Source organism: Eretmochelys imbricata, chromosome 11 (assembly GCF_965152235.1).
Source record: "Eretmochelys imbricata isolate rEreImb1 chromosome 11, rEreImb1.hap1, whole genome shotgun sequence".
Lineage (NCBI taxonomy): Eukaryota > Metazoa > Chordata > Testudines > Cheloniidae > Eretmochelys > Eretmochelys imbricata.
In genome coordinates, this window is record NC_135582.1 from 39026017 (window position 1) to 39048806 (window position 22790).

At 39.7% G+C, this 22790-nt stretch overlaps 1 protein-coding gene across 4 annotated transcripts; it reads right to left on the reverse strand.

Annotated features, from left to right (window-relative positions):
• Positions 1-156: 156 nt before the first annotated feature.
• Positions 157-21817, reverse strand: FASTKD1 (FAST kinase domains 1). Of its 4 annotated transcripts, none has more exons than XM_077830080.1 (16): positions 21639-21817; positions 18620-18727; positions 17928-18339; positions 16859-16927; positions 15589-15714; positions 13428-13826; positions 11951-12061; positions 10545-10676; positions 8146-8632; positions 7216-7330; positions 6200-6328; positions 4405-4536; positions 3744-3857; positions 3242-3377; positions 1715-1832; positions 157-328 (listed from the first exon to the last, which is right to left on the reverse strand). In XM_077830080.1, exons 3-16 carry the CDS (start codon positions 18260-18262, stop codon positions 239-241), a joined length of 2493 nt encoding a protein of 830 aa, XP_077686206.1. In that variant the 5' UTR covers positions 18263-18339; positions 18620-18727; positions 21639-21817; the 3' UTR covers positions 157-238. The 4 variants fall into 4 exon arrangements, with proteins under 4 accessions (XP_077686206.1, XP_077686207.1, XP_077686205.1 ...); XM_077830081.1 differs by having other exon boundaries at positions 1715-1829; positions 17928-18405; XM_077830079.1 differs by having other exon boundaries at positions 17928-18405.
• Positions 21818-22790: the final 973 nt, after the last annotated feature.

Genomic DNA, 22790 nt, shown 5'->3' on the forward strand with positions numbered 1-22790 from the left:
AACTTGGTAATAATGTAAAATTTAACTTTATCACTTTTTTAGACCTTTGCAACCAGCCAAGTCATTGATAAACTCAGGATTACGTCTCTAATCTCCTGATTCCCAGTGCCTTATTCAGTCAAGCCTATAAAGAAATTTCAATGGAGAATACATGTCTTAAGGTTACAAAATATTTAATATTACATGATAAAGTTAAATGTTTATATGAAAATATATATTCATGATTGTCTCTTCTATATTAATTTGTTTCAAATATATTCTTTTTCAGATACTCCATCCATGCATCTTTTGATGACAGCTCCATGGAATTCCATTCAAAGTGAGGAATCTGTAAGACAGAGTTTGCACGGTAACTTACTGTTAACATTTCTTCTGGTTAGACACAGTGTCATAGTAGATACACATATGCAATGCGTGGCACCTTTTATTTAAGACCCATGCTCTCCATTTTAAGATATGGAAGATTGTTATAGGAGATATGGAAGATTGAAGATTGTTATATGGGCTATGCTTCATTTTTAATATTAGGAATTTCTTAATGCTAAATGTATTTGCCTGGTAACAGTCAGCTTGCTTTCATATAATAATAGTAGAGATGAAGGACCAGATGCTCAGGTGGAGTAAGTTGGCATAGCTCCATCATCATGTCATTTCCTGTCCGAATGTCAAAATACTTCTAATTAAGGACTAAATCCCCCACGGGTATAAATTGGCAATTTACACCAGCTGAGGATCTGACCCTTAAATTTTAAAAACTGCCTCAGACAGGAAATGACATGATAAAAATTGGGTAACATATAGTGTCAGAAGAATACCAGAGGGAGAAAATTAAGGGTATTCAAGCTGTCTGAAGAACAAAACTGTAAGTCACATGGACGGGATTCTGTTTCAAATTACAGTAGATGAAGCAAGAGTTAGAGTGGAACCTGCTTATAGTGAAGCTTTGCTTCTAGGGTACGTCGACACTAATTTGGAGGAATAATAACCCTAGATCTGTAATCCTCCGCTGGGGCAGCTCCACCACTTGTCGCAACAGTGGAAGCAGTAGCTTAGGCAGGACATGTGTTTTTATCACTGTGTCTGGGCTACACACCACAGTGGTAAGCGTCCATGCCTTGTCTATCCCACAACTTCCACTGCTGGAGCTGCACTAGTGGAGAATTAGGCAGGCCTAGTGTAGAAAGCCCCCACTTGAACTGAAGTGGAGCAGAATTTCCAAATTGATTCAGTGCATTTCAATGGACTTTCACTCCTTTTAAATGGAGCTTCTCTCCACTTAGAGGTGGTTCCAGTCTGGCATTCCTTTTAGAAGGCAGCAATCATCTACCAAGGAGTGCTGCGTTCCAAAGAGAGTAGCACATCCCTCACTTCCTCTGTTTGCGCAGCAGAGGCAAAGCAGCCACTATGCTATAGTGGAGGAAGGGTATACAAGATCATTTGCCTTGTTTTGCTGCAGCTGCTCCGAGTGAACAGGAACTAGACAACACACTTTCCATAGCTATTTCCTCCTGGTAGGGAAAAATACTGTCTTTCCCCAACAACGTTACAGAGCCTAGAGAATCCCCTGCAAATACAAGAGAGCATTCTGCCACATATGCCCTCTCCTGTTAAAGAGAAACTGTATAAAGTTTTTGAAGAGGAGAGCTTAGAGGATTCGATTGTACACACCAGTCCAAATATAAGATATTGATATAACAGATTGTGTGCACCATACCTGAACCACCTGGTACCCCAAAATTTCCAGGTGTCTCTTTTTCATTGCAGTGTCTCCTTTGAGGTGATATGAATTTTTGCAAAAAGCTTTAGAATCCAGAAACTCCACAGCAATTCTGCTAACAAACAAAATAGTTACTTTCAAAGATTAGTAGGATGTCTAGTAATGTTCCCCCTATTCAATTATAATAGTTGTAGTCAGACTACCATTAGAATAACTTGAAAACTAAGGTTTAAAAATTTAAAGAAAATTAAACTCATTCTTTAAGTCAAGACTAAATTTTCTTCATATTTATCTAGACAAATATGAACTCTAGATGGTTCCCAAAAGCTTTTCCCTTTTACACCTCTGGTAGTTGCAAAACAGGAAAACAGCCAAACCAGCGTTTTCAAGGTAGACACTTTTGTTGCATCTCCCTACATAATTTTTGTGCATTTAATTACTGGATTTGTATAAGCAATACCTGATTTGCACATACAGAATTGTAAAAATATCCCTGAAAGGAAAGCTGTCGGCACACACACTGTTAAAGACAAAGTTCAAAGAGGAAGCCTTAAATATAGGCATGAAGGACTTAAAAAGGCAGCCAACTTGAAACCAGTCTGCCTTTGGAAAGGCAGCCAACACAGCACAGGTGTAATATCAACTGCTCAAGCTCAGGAGCTAATGTGTTGCTACATTTAGAATAAAATACTACTGATGGAAAAGCCCTTCTAGCTTATCAGCTTTGCCATTATCAAACCACGTAGATGTACAAGATGCCAGGTGTGTTCACCCAATGGGAGCACATGCACATTTTTTGGAAGCGACTTCTAATTAGAGTGTGCTGTTGCCATTGAAAAGTCAGTGTTTATTAACAGTTATCACGTGCCTGTTTCTGAACAAGACCAGCACAAGGCAAAGGTTTAGCATCTCAGATATTGCTGTGGTGACTGTTGACTGACTTTTTAGAGCCAACCACTCTACACTTTAAAACTTTATACTTTTTTTTGTCCTTTACATCTGAGAATGCTAAAGCTCATCTACAATTCTTAACCCTCCACAGCCTGGCGCTGTCCTCTGGGTGAGTTGTAGCTGCATTTTACAGGGGGGATGCTGAGGCACTGAGGATAAGGCCCTCATCCTTTTAGGTTCTCCACACCTGCAACTTCACTAGGTTCAACAGCAGTTGCACGAGGTCTGCAAAGAAATAGCCTTTGAGAAGTCAGGGCTGTATGGCTAAATTTCTGCATCACAGCCATTCAGTGCACCTACAAATGGCCAAAGAGACTTTGATTTCTTACTTTCCAAATAAGAGGGGTAAAAAAAAAAAAAAAAAAAGAGTTGGGGACATACTGATATCAGGTGTTCACAAGGAACAGTTGTCTCTCCTGCCTCGCACTCAATACCACTTCTAATCACAGGAGGTGTGATGTGTATATTAAAAAGAGACGCCACAGCCAGCATGAAGGGTAAGAAAAAGCCTGAATATACAAACTTGGTTCATCTACTTAGCAAAATCTAATGTATAGAAAACCATGTACTAACCTCTGTGCTCCCGGTGGTAGCCCCTTCTTCCCCAGGAGCTGGATGTCTGGTCCCCACTGCACTAAGTCAGCCAAAACTATACTCTGATCCATATAGGGAAGAGGCTTTTTGTTTTTATCCAGAATGCATTCAAAATCTAAGAAAATGCAATAACCCAGTACACTAATCAATATAGGAGGAAAAGGGATCTGATTTACTATCTAGAACATTTATTTTAAGAAAAACTAAGTTACCGTTATCACTGGAGTTATCAAATATTATTTGTATTATATAGGGCAAAGTCAGTTGTGGGGCCTTTTTTCAGACCCACTTTGTATCCAGTTTCCAAAATAGCAACATTCTGCTGGATGGCTTATTATACTTAGACATTTGGGGCACAATTTTCAGATATTATATAGCAATGGAGTTAGGGAGAAGACTCAGGCCTATAATAACCCCTACAGGAATTAACTGTGGACTAGTGGATCCAAGGCTATTTCCACCAACCTGGTTAACCACCCACCTATTCCATAGCAGTAAGGCGTGAGAACAGATACTTTTGCATACTGGCTTCCTCCCAAGATCTCCCCCAGCATTCTATGAATCTGCTGTTGTGCTGTATTTGTGCTGCCATTGCCTACAAAAGCAAAATGGACAAATTAGAGCATCAACATACAGGCCTGATGGCTTGAAATAAAAATAGTGTCACAGTAAACAGAAAACTGCAATCGTTACACTAGATATCCCAAAACAGACTGTGGGATGAAAGCATTTCTGCAGAACACTAACGTTGGTGGTGTTCTACTTTTGTAAGCTAACCTTTCACAACCTACATGCAGCTCCACCACCTTTGAGGAGAAGAGTGGCAGCTAGGTGCATAAATGGCACATACCACAACAAGGTAAGGGGGAGGGCAAATTTTGCCCAAGCACACTGGAGTAAACCCTTACTTTTTACAGGTACTGCCACAGGATATTTTCACATCAATGCAGGACAGACAGGACATCCATTTTTAAGGTCTCATCTGACTTCTTTTTGTGCTAAGTATTACATTCAGTTATCAGCTTCTATAGTATGCTAATAAATAATCCCATTAAAATGCTACAAGAAATGTAGCACCTACCAAACTGTTGGTCCTCCATAACTAACAACAGTAATGGCGTTGCCGCTCCTAAAATACTGACCTTTACGTTGCATCTGCTGACAATAGCGCTCATGAAACCAAGGGACCTGAAACTCAGGGCATTCCAGACACACGGCTCTGTTCAATTCCATCAGGCGTAACCGGACCCTCCAATTTAAGGAATCTGGTAGGGCTGAATTTAAAAAGTCAGCTGGAACACAGGAAGTCTGGAGGGCATTCAAAATGGCTACTTAATTAATGGAGAAATAGCCTTTCAGCTAGCAGTGCATTAATGCACTTACGTTCAGAATCTTACACAGAATATGGAAACCCCTCAACTGGAATTTTTTCCTTCTCTTTTTAGTCAACAATAAGGCATCAGAAAAATACAGCCATTCAAAACATCTCTTCTGAATTTCCTACCCATCAGCTCTTCACTAAATGGCAGGGGGCCAGCCCAGCAGCCTAGTTGTAGCAAAATGTATATGGGGGAACAGAATCAAAGTTTGGAACTAGCGCTCACTCCTTTGGTTACAGAGAGAGAAAGTCTGGGGGGAGTCTTCTATTGTGGACAAAACCTCCACACTATTTCCTGAGCAATACATGTGACAGTATTCTTGTAAGATTCCTGCAGTAATATAATTTATTTCAAAACAGAAACTGGGTCTGGGAAATGAATAACCACTCTGAAAATTTTATGTGAGCTCTAATACGAGGACAAACTAACTGCAAACAAAGCCAAAACAAAATCCTTGATGATGCTCAGATTCCCACTATGTCTTTTAAAACCAATACACTGATTTCCCCACTCCTTTCCACCAAGGATTCCAACCATCACCTGAATCAAGTTGTATTTGGAAAAGTGTCTTCCAGGAAGACTCAATTATTTAGAAGTAATTCAATTTCTATATTAGCATACTTATCTACCACACCATTTTGTACCACATCCTACATAATTAATTTAGTTAAATCAGATAAAAGTAAGCAAAATAATTTAATTTTCAATGTTTATAACTGGTTACAATCTAGGTGTTAGTCTAAAAGGCAAAGAACTTTTTGAAGAACAAACTTTATAAAAGTCAGTCTTTCCTTACGTAACACAGATACTTTAACTAGGTGTTGTGAAACAACAATCATTCTTTGCAGGATAGGGCCTAACTTTAGATAAGATGCAACAAATGTGTGTAGCAAATCAACAGAGAGGGTGGGGGAAGGAGCACGAGGGTAAAAAGAGAAATAGATAGCTACACAGACTAACTATGGTACAATTTAGCAGGTTGATTAAAATATAAAACATCTCCCCAAACCATTGCATTCTTAGTAGTATCAAACTCACTCTGTTACAGGAAGAGCCTGTTTGCTAGTTGGCAGATTTGCCAGCTGGTTGAGCAGATGGGATTAAGACTTAAAATGAAAATATACTTGAAATTCAAGAGAAAATATTTGAAAAGACACTCCTCCTTTACTGACTAGCCAAGACAGGAGTTCATGTTTTCCCTACCTCAACCAACAACATCATGACAGAAAAGAGCAGAAAACAGCACTTCCTGTCCTGCTCATGTAATAAGATTTTGCAGAGGAAATAGAAATTTAGGATTTAGTATATAAAAAGCTTGATCCTGAGAGGTGCTAAGCGCCCTTGCATAGAATGAGCTCAGCACATCTCAAAGCCGGCCTTAAGTAAAAGGAAGAAGAGACTGTAGTTACTGGAGTTTCAATGTAACAGTATTTTTTTTTTTTCAATCTACAATCTACTTGGTTACTGATTTGGGATCATTTACAATGTAAAAGGTATTTCATAAAGCTTTACAGTCTTTATAAAAAGCATAATAAAAAACTAAGGGATAAATACCTACTTTCAAGCTGGGCATCCAGTTTGGCTAGGAAATCAACATTAAATATTGCGTTTATCAGGGCTGGAGGAAAATATTCAGCAACAGCCAAGGAGTAACCAAGCAGCACCAAGAGGTGAGGCTCAAAACAACCTTTAAAAACCAAAACATATATTTATATGGATGTATTACATACATTTATAAAAAGTCTAATGAAAATTGTCTAATGAGCTCTATTCTTCCATCCATTAACATGCCTGACTCCCATTACTATCGATTGGAGTTAAATACACACACACGGACTTGCACATGCCCATTGCTTCTCCAGTTTGCCCAGTGAGGGCTGTAAAACTGTAACACAGTAAATTGCAGTTTGTGTTGTAAAATATATTGTTCCTAGTAGCGAGGCTTGTCACACCAGCCAAGTGGAACTGTGCCTCTCCTACTCCACAAAAGCCTGGCCTAATTATGGCATATTCTCTGCAGAAAGAAACTGACTAGTCTTAGAAGAGATAATAGCAAGGTACTACATTACATGGCAATCTTTCATACAACTCTCAAACTATTCTATCAGCCAAGAAATCTGTCTTTATTCATCTTTTCCTGCTTCACTATCTTCTGGTAATCAACATCAAGATCTTTCCTCTCCCCCAAATAATTAAGGGACTGATTCCAATCCCTTTAGGAAAGGCCACAGTAATTATTTTTACAGGATTTTCCATTTATCCACATGAATATCAGCTAATTTAAATTCTCACTTTCTTTGTACAACAATTCAAGATATATTCTTAGTCCCATAGCAAGAGCGATTTCTGAAGGCTGAAATAAGGCTGTGAACTTTCATGGAAACACACAATGAATTCTGCAGAACATTACTTAGAAAAAGAAAAGAAAATTAATCCATATGTTTCAATAGCCATCCAATTCCCATTTTTCTCAAGTGTACCTAAATTTGTGCCCTGGAAAAACAGTAACTGACACAATTACCTACCATCACTTACCTATCGTTACCTACCTACACATTACCTACCATCACTTACCTAAGTGAGAGCTAAAATGTTGGATGCAAGTCTCAAAGAACTCTTCACTTTGAGGAGGATCATAATTCATAATAGTGAAGGGGAGGAGAATAGTATATGTTCCAGAAGGATGGATCTGGATAAGAAATTTTAAAATAACCATTTGAAGAGTGAAAAAGAATCAATTTCAACACAGCCTGATGTTGCATTGTAACGAAGAGGTTTGTAACTAATTCAGAAGCAGAAGACCTAGAGTACATGGACTACTTTTAAATTCCAATGATTTCCTTTGCTCCTCAGATTTTACAGCATACAAATATTTTAAAATATACAAAACAGATGAATAATATTTGGAAGTATTGAAATTAAAGTCTCTGCGTCAGGGCAAAAGTAGGAGCAGATAGCTATAGCAATATAAACATTATTCTCTTCTTTCCAAAATCAGAGACATGCCCAGCTTAATTGTCTAAAATCTTCTAGCTTCATCTTAGTACCACAAGACCAGTAAAAATACATTAGGTTTAAGACTGTCAGAGTCTTCCCAGGAGATATTGTATTGACAACTCAGTTGAAAAGGAGACTAACTCATCTGTCCTCTTAGAAAGGACAATCCTTTTTCAGGAAAATTTTCATTCTGGGAGTAAAACCTCCTCTATTTCACACCTGAAGTAGAGTAAAACCTCTAGAACTGCCAATTAACAGGTTTGAAATCGGTAGGTCTCCTGTGTCTTTAATCCCATTCCCACCATTATGTTAATCTGATTCTTTCCAGCCATTACTGAATAATTTACAAAGCCATTCGAAGAGGAGAAATAACACTCACTGTAATAAAAATATTATAGGAAAAAGGCAACACATATGATCATACCATCAGGAGCCAAACTTCTAAAAATGAACATATATCATCTGACATACTAAAATTATAGTTAACACCTGAAGTATCATCAATACCTTGCTTATATGTTGAACTGCCACAGAAGCTATTCTATCAAGTAATGGAGTAGAGCGGTAGTTTGTTTTGACGAAAAAAGATGAAAATTCTAGTACATTCATCCATGTAATCTGATCCATCAAGCGCTGACAAGTATTCATTGTTTCTTCAACAATTATTTCTTCAAACCATTCTCCAGATATATATCTAAGCTCTTCCAGCAACAGATCCATGTCACTGGCTTTTTGAAGCCTCTGATGCCCGCAGTTACTTAATTTTTGCAGAAGCTTCGCACCTGGTCCAGAAGTGCTTTGCTGATGTGACTGATCATGACGAACCCATCTGACAAGAGCTGTAGCAAAGGCATTCAAATCACTTAAGTTGCACTGAGGCAAAATTGCATCAACTCTGTTAATCACTACTTCATCCACTTGAGAAGAAGGAAGCATGGACAGAACACGAGTTAGCATAGAAATGTCACTGGGTACAACATTAACTTGTAAATAGCTGGAAGAAAGGGGAAAGAAAAACCATCAGTACTGACAAATATAATTTATGGATAAAAATAGCAAATAAATTATGTAAATATAAATTCTATTTGAAAAATAAAGCATTAACCACATTAGCCATCTACATTTCAGAAGCTTGCAATAATGACAACAACAATGTGGTAAAAGCTCAAAGCATTGACTACTGTCTTATTTATTGTGAGACCAACATTTTCCTGCCACTTTACTCACTAATATCTGTCACCAAAACTACCGCTATAGAATCACCTGAACCAGAGCAGGTGAAAACAGAGGCATGAAAGCCTAAGAAGCAGAGAACAGGAAGCACTATTTAAATGCAATTATGAAACGTGAAAAGAAAAGAAGCTCTCAGGCTGATCAATTGGAGGTCAATAGAGCCATCTCCTTGGTGTGGAAATAGTGGAAGCCACATTGCAGAGGATCTAAGACGAAGCTGAGGCAATGGGACTAAGCTACATGCTGAAGGAAGGAGAGAGGTATAGTGTTAATTGGAGAAAATGAAGTCATCAGATAAATTTTCTTTTCTTGGCATGTGAAATTTAAACCATCCTCTAAGAAATTCAGATGAGCTGGGATGCCTGTTTTTAGGGTTGGTCTATCTTGATACTAGTAGAAGAATTCTGTCCAAATAGCTGCATAGACCAAGAGGGTGGAAGACTTCATAAAGCGCCTAACCATATTACGTAACAGAAATATCTCAGATTTGCCACTCAGATATAAAACTGCCAGGCTCAAATAGTCTTGCCTGAGATGCAAGAGCAGGCCCTTAGAGAGGAGATCGTGCCTACTTGAAGAGACAGAGAAGAGACCTTTCCAACACCTGCACTACGTCTGAGTATCACAGACTTCTTTATCAGTCTGGGATGATGACGAGAATAGTCCCTTTCTCCTCTATCATCTTCTGAATCACTCTTCCTAGTAGTGGAAGAGGGAGGAAGGCACAGAGAAGCTAATTCAGTCAATGAGGCTCTAAGGGTTGCTGATAAAACTTAGATGTCCCTTCTAAGGGCAGCTTTTATTTTCCTGTCTGTTGGGTCCTCTGGGGAAAAAAGCCCCCTTGTCAGGAATTAACATATCCTTTGCCAGGGATACCCCTACTGTATCAACATTGCAGGAGAAGGAAGAGAAATCTTTTGGATTACGAGAAACGAAATGAACCTTTTCCCGGCCTTTCCAAGAGGAACCTTGGACAGTGTGTTAGGGACGTAGAGACACCCTTATCCCTAACAAGCCATTCAGACTGAGCTCCTTCCCCCCACAGGAAGGTCAATGGGGGGAAGCCATTGCGGGAGAGCTCCTTTTCTGTGGCTCCTAAAAGGGTCTCCTTGTCAATGGAGCAATAGTCCCCCAACATGAACTATTCAGAGTCATTAAACCCCCTTAGCTTTGTTTGGGTTAACTATGGCACAGCAACTTGGCCACGCGCATGAGGTTCCCCAATTAAAGAAGAATACCCTAATTTGTGCTCCTTTCTCTTTCATTTGGGCTGACACTGGAGTCCCTACTTCTCAAAAATGGATTATTTTTAGGCATTTCTCCAGGCAGAAATGCCCCTTTCATCATCTCTTCCCACAAACACTAATAAAATCAAAGTAGCAGCTATCAACGATCTTGCTGGAATGCCACCTATTCTAGAGTTCCAGTGTAAGAAGACTCCTTGCCCATTCTTATATTCAATGGAGATCATATTTATTACATAGATCAATACTATGTCTAGAGTCTAAACCACATTCACTTCCCATCCTAAAGTTCATGTGCTTTTTTAGACTTGAATTCCTACAACAGTTTAATTGTTAGTAAAACATTAAGATCTAACAAGTTGTATACAATTGTGAAGTAACAATTGTTTAATGTAATAATCAAGTTATATTTACAAAAAGAATACGCACCCAACCATCAATCTTCTTAATTTGGTGTAAAGCTCTGCATTTTGGCAATGCAGGAGCACCAAGGCTTGTGTTATTTTTGCCAACTCTACTGGCTTGTACTTATCCAAGTACTTATGTAGAAGAGAAGCAATTCTGAAACCAATGAGAAAGATAAGGATCAATTCCTTCATTATAATTTTGTGGAAAAACATCACAGAGGAACTTCTTACATCATGAACAAGATATCTCTTAGACAACACCTAAGATCGTACAATTTGTTGCGCGTGGGTGAACTGCAGCATCCACATGAAGCCCAATTGACTTCGATGGAGCTCTGTACAGATGCAGCAGTCCATCTGTGCATACTGAATTGTAGGATCGGAGCCTCAGAGACTGGCAACTGATCAGTGTTAGTCCTGTATTATCTCTATAATGTAAGGTCTGATGCGGTCAGACCTCTGGCCTTGCTCTGAGGCGCCTCTCCATTGTTTAATCTTATGAAGATTTGTTTAGGCCAAATGGTTTCAACTATCACTATGAAGTACTAAGACCACCTCCTACTGCTCTAACAAGGAAAATATGTGCTGACCTTTTACTTTGTCAGTTAAATTTAGAGAATAAGAATCAGTGGACCAGATACTTGAATGGCATAAGCTGGAATAGCTTCATCAACTTCAGTGAAACTATACTAGTTTACACTAAGAGAGGATCTGGCTTGGTTGGATACATGAACTAATAATTCAAAATAGAGTCTGATAAACTGGAGAAAAAAATTCAGCAGAAAACCAGATCAGCTAGTCAAATGTGCAGGATCAGTGTGTTTGTTACAGAACACTTAACAAAACATCAGAATATACCAAAATATTCCTCCTGTTCTGGGTTTCTTAACCCAGATGGACAGGCCTGGGATCAGACCACAGCCTTTTCTCAGGCACTCTCCTCCTCACAGTTCCTGGAACAGCTGCTGTTACAGATCCTCCCTGCAGCACCTATATGAGCCTGAGTTCCTATCAGCTCCTTTTTTGCACCAGACAGGGCAGGGCCAATGCAGCTTGTCATATGTATGTATTCTGAATTGAGTGTCTGTATTGTACAACAGATCAGAGAGCCTGAGAGATATCACATATTCATAAACTAGCTCAGGATGTTATTGTCAATTTGGTGAGACCACATGTATTTCAAAGAAATATCCTGAACCAACTGAATCACTTTGGGTCCAGCTGTGACAACATAACTAAGAAACACAAGCATAGCATATATACACTGCAATATATCCTGGCTTTATCAGCTTCCACTTCCAACCCTCCTCAAATTTGAGCACAATTCTGCTTCATATGTGAGGATGCCTGAGTATTTTTCTGTAGGAAGTGGAAACTGCTTACAACGAGAATTCAATATAATGTGGTATTATTATTAGAAAAATTTACTTTTGAATCAGATGTGAATTTCTACATTCCATTTCTTCCATCGTTTCCACTACTACTAATGCTTGGTGACAGTTAAATTCTTCCACCATTAGTAGCGCAGTTGCTATTAACCTGAAAAGTAAGAGAAAAGATGCATTTTGCTAGTTTCCAACAATTCTCCTGTGTAATAGAGGAGAATACAGTAATCACATTTGTCTGAAGAAGGAGGGAAAAGAGATTTGTACTGTGGGAACTATAGTAGAAAATAATGGAAACAAACTCCTTCAAAATAAAGACCCTCATTTTTTTATTTCCTCCCTCAGCACAGTTGGGTAAAAAAAGCATAAACAACTGGGTAAAAGATGAAAGAGTACATGGTGGGCACATGATTTGACATCATTCTAGAAGCCAGCAAATGGTCTACTTCTGTAAGAAGAAGAAAAAAAAATTTAAAAGGAGGCTAAGAGTGAGTCACTGTTAACCAGTATGCTACGCTCTTTATAATGGGATCTAGCACTGACTTAAACTGGTTTTAGAGGACATAAGAGTGTTAAATTATTCAAAATCAGTCTGCCAATGAATTTCCAAACTTAATTTTTTTGCACAATCAGGTCAAATAGAGAACCAATTTGTTGGCACCAGTTTGGCCCAGAAACTCTCTATCATAGACCAACAAGTCTACATGAGCACAGCTAACCACTGTCATTTGCAGGACAGTTGCTGCGAGGGGGCACAACCCCACACACCGAAATCTCAACTTTCATTTGAAGTCTAGCTTATGACAGCAAAGAAAGTTTGAAAATCTGACCAAATGTAATCGTTTGCCTGAGTTTGCAGACGGCTTGAAACAATGCTTCGCAGAGTCCCCTGCTGCCTCCTCCACCCCTTCCCCCCCGGGACTGTATGTAGCATGAGAAGAGCAGACAGAACCAGTCCCTGCGCCCAGTTACAACCCAGCAGCTGGGATAAGTACTGGAAGGTCTCCTGCTGTAACCTCTGCTTCTCCAGGACAGAATGGGGAGGAGGTACTCCAGGCTGCTGTGATTCTCGTGTAAAGAGAAGACACACATTTTGCTGTCCCAATTTCTTAGGCCTTGCCACTTCCATTCCAAGTGGAGGGCAGGACCACAGCCTTAGTAATGAAGCTATGGGGGCGGGGCTGTGTAGCAGTGTTGCCCTTCCACCTTCCAGACAACAGCTTTTGGGACAAACTGTTACAATATTGTATCACAACGTAACAACAAATTTGCAATCTAAATTAAGCCAACTAGAAAAAAATTGCTTCTCTGCTCATGCATGCATGGATAACACAGAGTAGCAGGCCAGACAAGGATCCATTTTAATAGCATACTGAGCATGGGGAAAACTCAAGATTTGTATAGCTTTAAACATTTGAAGTCTTAGTTTCAGTAATCCTATTAGGTACTAGTTTGTGTGAGGGAGCACGTGTGTACACACACACTAGGCATAAATAAGATGTAAATAGGGCTAAACTTACCGTTCTCGTACTTCTGGTCCTGCCATAGGCCCTAGAGCACCAAATAATTTTGTGAAACTCATAGGATTGTTACAATCATCAATAGTTTCAGTTAGCTTCTGTTTAACGACTAATCGGAATTCAGTGTTGTTAAACTGTAATGACTGGTATAGTCCAAGGATAAGACTGATGTTCTCTAGATCAAGCTGACTGGGATTCTCAAGGAAAACCTTATTGCATTTTTCCAGCAATGGACGGTAAGTTAGTCTGACATTTCGAAGAAACTGCACCATCCTTCTGGCGTGGTTGAAATGGATGAAATTCACTGTTTCCAACAGAAGTTCAGCCTTTTGTATTAATCGTTCTCGAAAACTCTGTGAGATAACACCAGATATATTGATCATCAAAACCGACAGGACCCTAAAAACATTCAAGAAATTTTACACTTACACACTGAGCTTTAAAAAAACCTAACAACGTTTTTAGAAATAACTAACTAAATCAGAAAATGGACAAGGAAAAGGCTTTATGGAGAATGTTGCAGAAGTTCTCTTTTTGAAGGCTATTTAAAATCCAACCTGAAAAGTAGGGCTGAGCGAAAAAATATTTTCTCCATTAAAGCAAAACGATGAAAAATTCTGTTTCTGCTGGGATTCATAAAAAAGTTGGGATTTTTCTGCTATAAGGAAACAGACCGTTTGCAGATGTAAACTGCTTGGGATGAACCTATGTCATGTCTGATGATAAAAACTGCAAAAGCTTGGGCTCAAAGAAAATTAAAATACACAAATCAGTTCTCAAGGGGGAGTTGAAAAGTAAGAAAGAGACGTGGCCTTCCTCCTCTTCTCCATATCCTAGGTAGACCTTTGGTGAACTGACCACCCTCAAGGTCAGTAAGTCCAGAACACAAAAGCTGTCCAACACAAGGGATGTTTTGAAGATTAGTTACTTAAATTTTGTAAGTGCTCTGAAGAAGAAAAATGCGAAACAAATAGAGAGCATCATTATTACTATTCTCAGTGGCCATTAGTGTTCGATTTAGCTTCAACTCCATTTTTGAAAAACTACCATTCTCAGGGCAGGAGATATCATATCCCCTGCTGTTTACTTGAGTCTAAAACAGGGGTGGGCAATAATTTTCACAGGGGGGTAACTCCACGAATTTTGGTAAGTTGTCATGGGCTGCACATTTCTACTATATTAATGGAGGGGTTCAGAGTCTGGGAGGGAGTTTGGGTGCAGGAGGGAGCTCTGGGCTGGTGCAGAGTGTTGGGGTGCAGGAGAGGGTGAGGGGTGTGGGCTCTGGGAGGGAGTTTGGTGCAGGAAGGGGCTTTGGGCTGGGGATTGGAGTGCAGGAGGGGGCGCAGGGTCTGGGCTCTGGGAGGGAGTTTGGTGCAGGAAGGGGCTTTGGGCTGGGGATTGGAGTGCAGGAGGGGGCGCAGGGTCTGGGAGGGAATTTGGGTGCAGGAGGGGGTTCTAACCTGGGGCAGGGGGTTAGGGTGCAGGTGGGGATGAAGGCTCTGGTTGGGAGGTGCTTACCACAGGCAACTCCCAGCTGGCAGCACAGCAGGGCTCAGGGAGGCTGCCTGCATGTCGTGGCCCCACACCACTTCCAGAAGTGGCTGCAGCTGGCTCGCAGAAATGTGTCAGCAGCAGCCAGTTCCACAAGCGACGTGAGGCCATGGCAGGCAGGCAGCCTACCTGAGTGCCCTGCTGCACTGCGGGACTTTTAGCAGCAGGGACTCAGAGATTGTGAGGGGGCAGAGGAGGCCGGACAGAAATGTTAGAGAGGCTGGATCCGGCCCGTATTTTGCCCACCTCTGGTCTAAAACCTCAGAAAAGGCAAGGTAAGACTCAGAATTAGGGTACAGTAATATCCCCTGCTTTTTCATTAGCACAGTATAAAACTACTCTTTTAAGCAAGCTGTGGACAGTAAAAGGATCAAATAAATTCTTGAACAAGTTTTGCACATGTTTTCCCCAAAGAGACTCAGAAGATGACTTATCTAAATTTTCCCAGACTGGATTCATCCATGAAGACTGACCCTATGCCATTGTACAATTATTTGCCTCCTCCAAAATTTGAAGAGTTGATAAAAAGTCAAAGTATTGAATAAACAAGGCATAATAATTCTGTACATATTGCATCTAATATTATTCAGCTTCATTGAACCAGAATTACCTTGTGTCCTGTATAGAATCCAAGTTCACGTTCACAATATCAGCTATTTTGCCAGTTAGAGGGCTAGCGTATATCTGTTGTTCATTCAGACACATTGCAAACTTAGATAGAGTTGGCAGACTAAACCTGTTGATACATCAAACAAAAGAAAACTGAACGGTAAACATTATTTTTCTTTCCATAAAAGCATGGAGGTAAAACAACTAATACAATAATTAAATTAGCAAGTAGACAGAAGTTTAAAATTAAGAAACAATCTCTCTGCCCCTTCCCTCCCCCCAAAATCAGACCAATATAAACTGCTTTCCTGATAGGTCATCCCCTAGTAACATTCATGCCTCAACCAAAATAAAATAGAAGTCCATAAGGAGAGAGTTCTGAACAGCTTAAAAACCTAAACCTTAAAAAATTTGATTTTCATATCAAAATAAGACAATAAGAAGTGTGTGTACACAGTCTGGTAAAGTACAGAAGGAGTTCCTAGGTTTAGTAAGGCCACTGTAGTGGAGTGGTTAAGATTATTCTATCATGCAGTAAACTGCTGCCATGTTGAATAAATGTTGCTGAAGTGAATCTGAAAGTCACCTGGTGTGGGTATTAGTATGCAGTACTGGCTTTTCACTAGCCTGTCAGTGTGTCTTAGTTAGTAGGCTAGGACAGACTATTCTGTCCTGTTGGTGACAACAGAAGAGAGTGATGCCAACCCCTGCATTCACCCAGGGACTGAGGAACAAAAAATGCAATCTCAAAATAAACACAAATGCAAAGAAGGAAAAATACTAGGGTTCTATACTAAAAGTCTTTTCCAAAATTAAGATGGTGAGGAGGAGAGGGATATATCCACCATTAAAGAGCAGGACAAGAAGCATATCCCTGCTTTATTTATCAATACAAAACTGCATGTATGCCCTCTTTGAATTTCCTTTGTCGGTGGTGTATGTGTTCACACATCTAAATATAATCTTAAATCTGCATTTATTCATCTAGATACAACAGCCTCTATTGTTTAGTATCTAAGCACCTCCATTGGCCACCTGCAATTCAAAACTCCATCAATACTCAAAGCTTGATTATGTTAACAAAACAAAACCAGTTCAAAAGAGGAGACAATCCAAAAAGATAGTTGAGGTTTAAAATAATGATATAAAATACTTAGATAATGTCTAAAACTCTAGTAAGCACCGTGTGAGAGAACTTTTATAGACATTAACTCAAGCTGAACATGCTTGTAATTTACTTCTCTCTGGAGGTAGAATAGCATAATACTTGCCTTTCTAATCTTCTCCATGCTTCCATGACCAGCTCTTCTACCAGAGAATCATGGGCCTCAACAGTGAACCTTCATAATGATTAAAGACAAGACAAACCAGGCAGAGGTGCATAACTCTTAACATATGCTTTAAAAGAGCTACACAGACTCTAGTAAGAGAGTTATATCCAGTAATAATTTGCATTTCTATGGCACCTTCCAACCAAAGGTCTAATTGCACATTACAAATGTTAATGGATTAAGCATCATAACACCCCTGTGATGTAGATAAGTATTCCCATTTTACACATGGGGAAACTGAGGCACAGAGACATTAAGTGACTTGTCTAAAGTCTCACCGTCAGTATGGCAAAGCTAGGACAGGATAAAACCCAGATCTCTTTACTTTCAGCCTTGTGTTTTAATCACAAGGCTGGAAGGATATATTTATATAAAAGAAATTAAATAAAAGAAGCTTAGCCTAATACATTTCAAAATAATACAAAATAGTCAGGTTTGTTCATTTTTAAAACAAACACATGTTGCTCACTGGAAAAATTAAATTAGCAGTTATCTCCATTAAGGTTACCAAATGTAAAAGTATAGTTCAATGGACACTATCAACTTGAAAAAAACCCACATTTGTGACTGAGAATTTTGTACCTAGTACTGTTACATCTATGATTACTAAAATGAGAGAAGATAACAAAAATGTGGTTTTCCCTAACTGAAGACAAATTGAGGGAGGCCAGGCTACATTGTCCAGTGTAGATCCAAGAGTTATATTGATAGGATGGCCCTTGCAAGCATTGTGGATGGAAGACAATCAATGCCAAAGATGCCAAAGACTCATTACATGGACTGAATATTAACGGACCTTAAAGAGACCAATTTGCATGACAGCCAGGAGTACAGTCATGAGTTTTGGAAGAAGGCTATAAAAGTCAAGAAGAAGAAAAGTTGACAAAAAAGTTAACTTCTAAGCCAATACTATTTAACTGAACAATAAAATGTTTAAGATTATATTTACAAGCAATTTACAGGGTTCATTTAAAATTGGTTATATGAAATTTAATATTATACTGCTTACCTCAATACATTGTACAGCGTATCCACCAAGAGATCATTATCCATAAATTCTATCTTGTTTTCAGCTAAAATGCGAAGAGTAAGAAACTGGGAATGATTTTTTACATAGTCAATATTCCTCAACAGTTGGGACTTCTCCTTTTGAAATTTCCATAGTAGACTAATTGCACTTCCAACGTGTTTTTCAGATAATTTGGCTTTGTTCTTTCCAACAAGATCAAAGACCTGATCTTCAGTTGTGCAGCTATTTAACTGGCTCAGCAACATGTCACTACTCAGAGTTCGAAACTGGCAGCGTCTCAGTGCAAATGCGTAAATATTCCTCAAACAAAGCATTTTTGTCACCTCCACAAGCTACTTTTAAGATGTCCAGAAAGATGTTTTCCTCTTTCACTTTTCATAATAAACAGCTTCTATTAGCAAGAAGATGAGGCATTTTGAGACGCACAAACTTGTTTTTCTTGCATCTTTTATAGACGCTGTGGGAAGAGGTATAAATGAATTCTAATGTATCTGTAATAGTACTGATTTAAGACAGTTAGGTAAGTTAATAATTAGGAGCTAAAAATTAAAACTATTTCTTTTTAAACATTTGAGTTAATTTCTCTTCTTAATACGTCAGACTTAAAGTGAGGCCCAAATTCTTCCTGTGAATGCTCCCCCCATACTGGACATCCAAAAACAAGGATTTACCTTGTTTCCATCAACAGACTTCAGTGCTCTTCAGGTGCAGGTCTGACTTCACCAGCATAGCACGTACTGGGAATCACACCAAACCCAAGCCAGCAATACACAGCAGTCCTACAAAAGAAAGAAAACTCATACATTATTTTGAACAGTTCATACGTGGTAGTGAACTTATTCCAGAGGTACATGGGAGCACTTGCAATTTTCATTTTTGTAGTTCACCTTTAACTAAAAAAATAAAATAAAAATAAAGCCCAAAAAACCCTCCAAAAGCCATCACATGCTTTTCTCAGTGTGGCACACATTCATGACATCATGGATGCTGGTGCACACATAAGGAAACAAATGGGGAGGAAGGATAACTCAGTGGTTTGAGCATTGGCCTGCTAAACCCAAGGTTGTGAGTTCAATCCTTGAGGGGGCCATTGAGGGATCTGGGGCAAAAATAGAGGGTTGGACTACATGACCTCCTGAGGTCCCTTCCAAACCTGGGATTCTACGAAACAAAGAAAATTAATCTGTCATGATTTATGTTCCATTTAAACACAAAATAAAGTATTCTGTACAAAAAGCGAACAAAAAAATAATTTAAAAAAATCAGAAGGGACAGGAATTTCCCTGCTATCAAGTTGTAGACCATTTTAAGTATTTTTTTATTACCTCAATTTCCTTTCTACTCCAGTTTTATCAAATACTTTTATCTCTTCTATCCATTCTGCACTGTACTGATCTCTATAAAACATTCATTCTGATCTACCTCTATATTATAAAGAGTTTTATGATAATTTTTATATAGCCTTGTCCATAAAAAGTAACTCCAGTGTAGTTGAACTTTTCCTTCTAGAAGCAATGCAACACACTTACTCATTTCCTTGAGATGCAGGCCTTTTTATATGACCTCTTAACATAGGACTTTTATTACTGGAACTGAAATAAGCTAGAATGCAGATCAATACTCAATAAAGAGACATTGTAAACTGGAAATCTAGTAGTTTTCAACAAATAAGTTAAAAACATTCTAAGTACTACACTGGTCAATTTGACAATTTTTGTAATTTTACAAAATCACATTTTCCCATTTTTCAAAAAATGTTTCTCTCTCCCTTGTTTCTCTGTGTGGGAAAAAAAACACAAAATCAGATATTCAAAAGGGGAAACTGATTTACTCTTCAGGAGAGACAGGTTTTCAGTAGAAAAGATGACTGAGTTTACACAGAGCTGTTAAACTACATAAAGTAAACAATCTAAAGAAACAGAAAATTATTTTTTCTTTCATTCTGAGAGAATGAGAGCACAGATCAAAATTAGGACAACCCCATTATCTTGCTGGCCAACTAACACTGATGCAGATATTTTCCTAGCCTAATTTTACAACACAATTAAGAAAGCATCACACAAACACTTAAAAGGTGCATTGTCAGGTTAAAAATAATTTTTAAAACATTTCCTTATCTGTGTTACTAGCAATACATAACTGTAAACTAAGTATTTCCCTCAGTTCAGACAATAAGAAATTAGTTGGTTTCGGTAATAACTCCCACACTTCCTGACCCTTCATAGGATCAGGGTAGAGGCGAGTACAGGCTCTGCCTCATGTGCTAACAAGCTATGCTGCAAGACAGCGAGAAGGAAAGTAGGTCACTAGCCCCATGGAAGAGAGTTAAAGGAGATGATGACCTTCTCTGGAGATGTTTTGTGTACCACAGGATTTCCCCATGGAGCTCAGAACATCCATGCCCCCAGCTCCTCTGCAGACCCACAAATTCCTCCATCCCAAGGACTAGGGCTTGGGACCTCTGCCTGGTGGAGCTGCACAGTTTCCAATAAACTTTTTCCTTCCTGTAGGCTTTTAACTGAAGCAGATGATTTATCCCAAAGCTCTTAAAAATCCTAGAAGACAACATTAATTCCAATTGTTACTCTTTACAAAGAGAAGTGAAATAAAATAAGTACAGAGTAAAATTTATTTTGCCATAAGCTTTAAAAATATACTGGTCAAAACAAACACACAAAAACCTATTCAAAGAACAGGCTTATTACATAGTTTTCTATGTATTGTACAAAAGATTTACTGAAAGGACAAGAAACTCCTTTAAATTACCCCAGAACAGATTAAACGAACATATTGAGCATTTAAAGTTGGCTCATAAACCAATAAGAACCACAAAGTTCTCAGTTAAGGATGAACTTTATATGTCCTCCAATAACATACTAATAAGGCACATTCAAAAAACCATTTTTAGCAGTGCATTATTGTTTTGAGATCAGAGACATACAACAGGGTGGATTTCCCTCATCACCTAATTGTTTTACTTTTATTGAGTTGTGTCATAGCCAAGGCAGCATCAAGGTTGGTAAAATATGACCTAACTTTTTTTCCTTCTGTTTGCTAACTTCATGCAGTTTATTGCCATGTGCAATTCAATATGCTGGCAACAAGTATTCATACCGCACTTCTAAGATGTAAAGGTCCCATCTGGCCTTAAGAGCGATGAATCTATGTATAGGACTGTATGCCAAGTACTACAGGGGGAACAGTAATTAGCCCTATATTTGGGTGGCCTAACACTTCCCATTTTATGAATACTGTATATAATTTTAAGGTACTTCAACCTCTGCATGGTTTGCAACAGAATTTTAAAATCTGAAAGGGGGATAACTCCAAAAGTCAGAGAGAGGTCTTTTTGTCCCCATGAAAATACCTCCAGATTTAGCATTATACATCTTCGAAAACTGGCATGGGAGTATGATGACCCTCTCCCTGCCATGCCGATGCTCGTGGGGGCAGGCGGGTGCCCATGAGACCCCTGTGGGGCCTCCTCGGACCAGGGTACCCATGTGGGTGCATTCACCCCCCTCCAGCCAAGAGAGGGGAGTTTTACTCTGGTTCCCTCCTGAAATGTCTGCCAGCGCTTCAGTAACCCCCAGTTACCAGCTTCCACCCGGAACCTGAGGGACCCAGCCCCCTGGCAAGCGCACAGCTGGAGGGAGCCGCAAAACCACGCGGCTGCGACCGGCCACTCACCGTGGCGCTCCCGGGCTCTTCGGAGCCACATGGCAAAAGATCATCGCCTCAGCCCCCAGGCTCACGCCTGCGGGGGGCTCACGCCTGGCAACCGCGCCCCGCTCTGCAGTCCTACTGCCAAGATGTGATGGGAACACACCGAGCTGCCACCCCGGAAACCTCAGGACCAGCCTCGAGCAGTGCAGACTAGACGCCCAGCATGCAATGCTCGAGACGGGCCGCTCAGCCCGACTGGGAGCATTGAATGCTGGGATCAGTAGTCTCTCCTCCTGGAAATAAGGCGGATCATTAACCGATAGACTTTGTGTCCACTGGGTGCATTGCATGCTGGGAGAGTTGTAGTTCCCATGGACAGCTTCTCTTTATTGGGGAAGAAAGTGGCTGCAATCCATTCAGTTTTATGCAAGTTACATGCAGTCCTTGTTAGGCTCCTGACAAACTACAAGCACTCTGGCTTCTTCAGCTGGTCAAACCCTGACCTCTCCACAGCTCTATGATAAATTGCCAATTCTGTAGGACTCCTTCTACTGGGCAAACTTTGGGCAAGTTGAAAAGGAGGACTTGTGGCACCTTAGAGACCAAGTTCTATCTTCAGCTGAGCAGAGTTTAGATGCCCTATGACCCACCTCAGTGAAAGTCAGAGAACACAGAAGAAATAGACTTTCCAATAAAAAATGATCATGCCTTTTTTGTTTTTCTTTCCCCCAAATACTTTTCTATTCAGCATTTATCTTTGGACTTCGAGTTTATACTAACAGAGCAAAATGTCCCTACAGTATGTTTAACTTGTACATATGTTGCAATCATGATGTACTAAGTCATTATATCTGTTGTTTTACACACACACAAAAGGGCTCATCCAGGAATTTAAATTTCCCTGCTTTTGGAGGGGCACATTCTGTGCCCCGCCGCAGCCCTGGGGCCAAAGGAGCTCACTCTCCTCAACCCAGCCCAAGGGCCGGTGGAGCTGTCAGCTCCTGCCATGACCCCAGGATGGGAGGAGCTCGCTCTTCCCGTTACAGCCCTGGGGCCAGAGTGGTTCTATACTCCTGCCAATTATTGGGGGGGCCTCTGGCCCCCCTTGCGCATGCCCCTGCACATACATTAAAATGACATTATTTAGGTTACAAAGACAAGCACTAAAAAGTTAGG

Excerpts from the sequence above, each read along its gene's own strand:
- FASTKD1 (XM_077830080.1), bottom strand. The coding sequence starts at position 18,262 with ATGCTTTGTTTGAGGAATATTTACGCATTTGCACTGAGACGCTGCCAG. Across the intron at positions 15,715-16,858 it reads GCATGGAGAAGATTAGAAAG|GTTTAGTCTGCCAACTCTAT; the intron begins GCAAGTATTATG and ends ATGTATCAACAG. Across the intron at positions 7,331-8,145 it reads CAGTTCAACATATAAGCAAG|ATCCATCCTTCTGGAACATA; the intron begins GTATTGATGATA and ends TTTCTTATCCAG.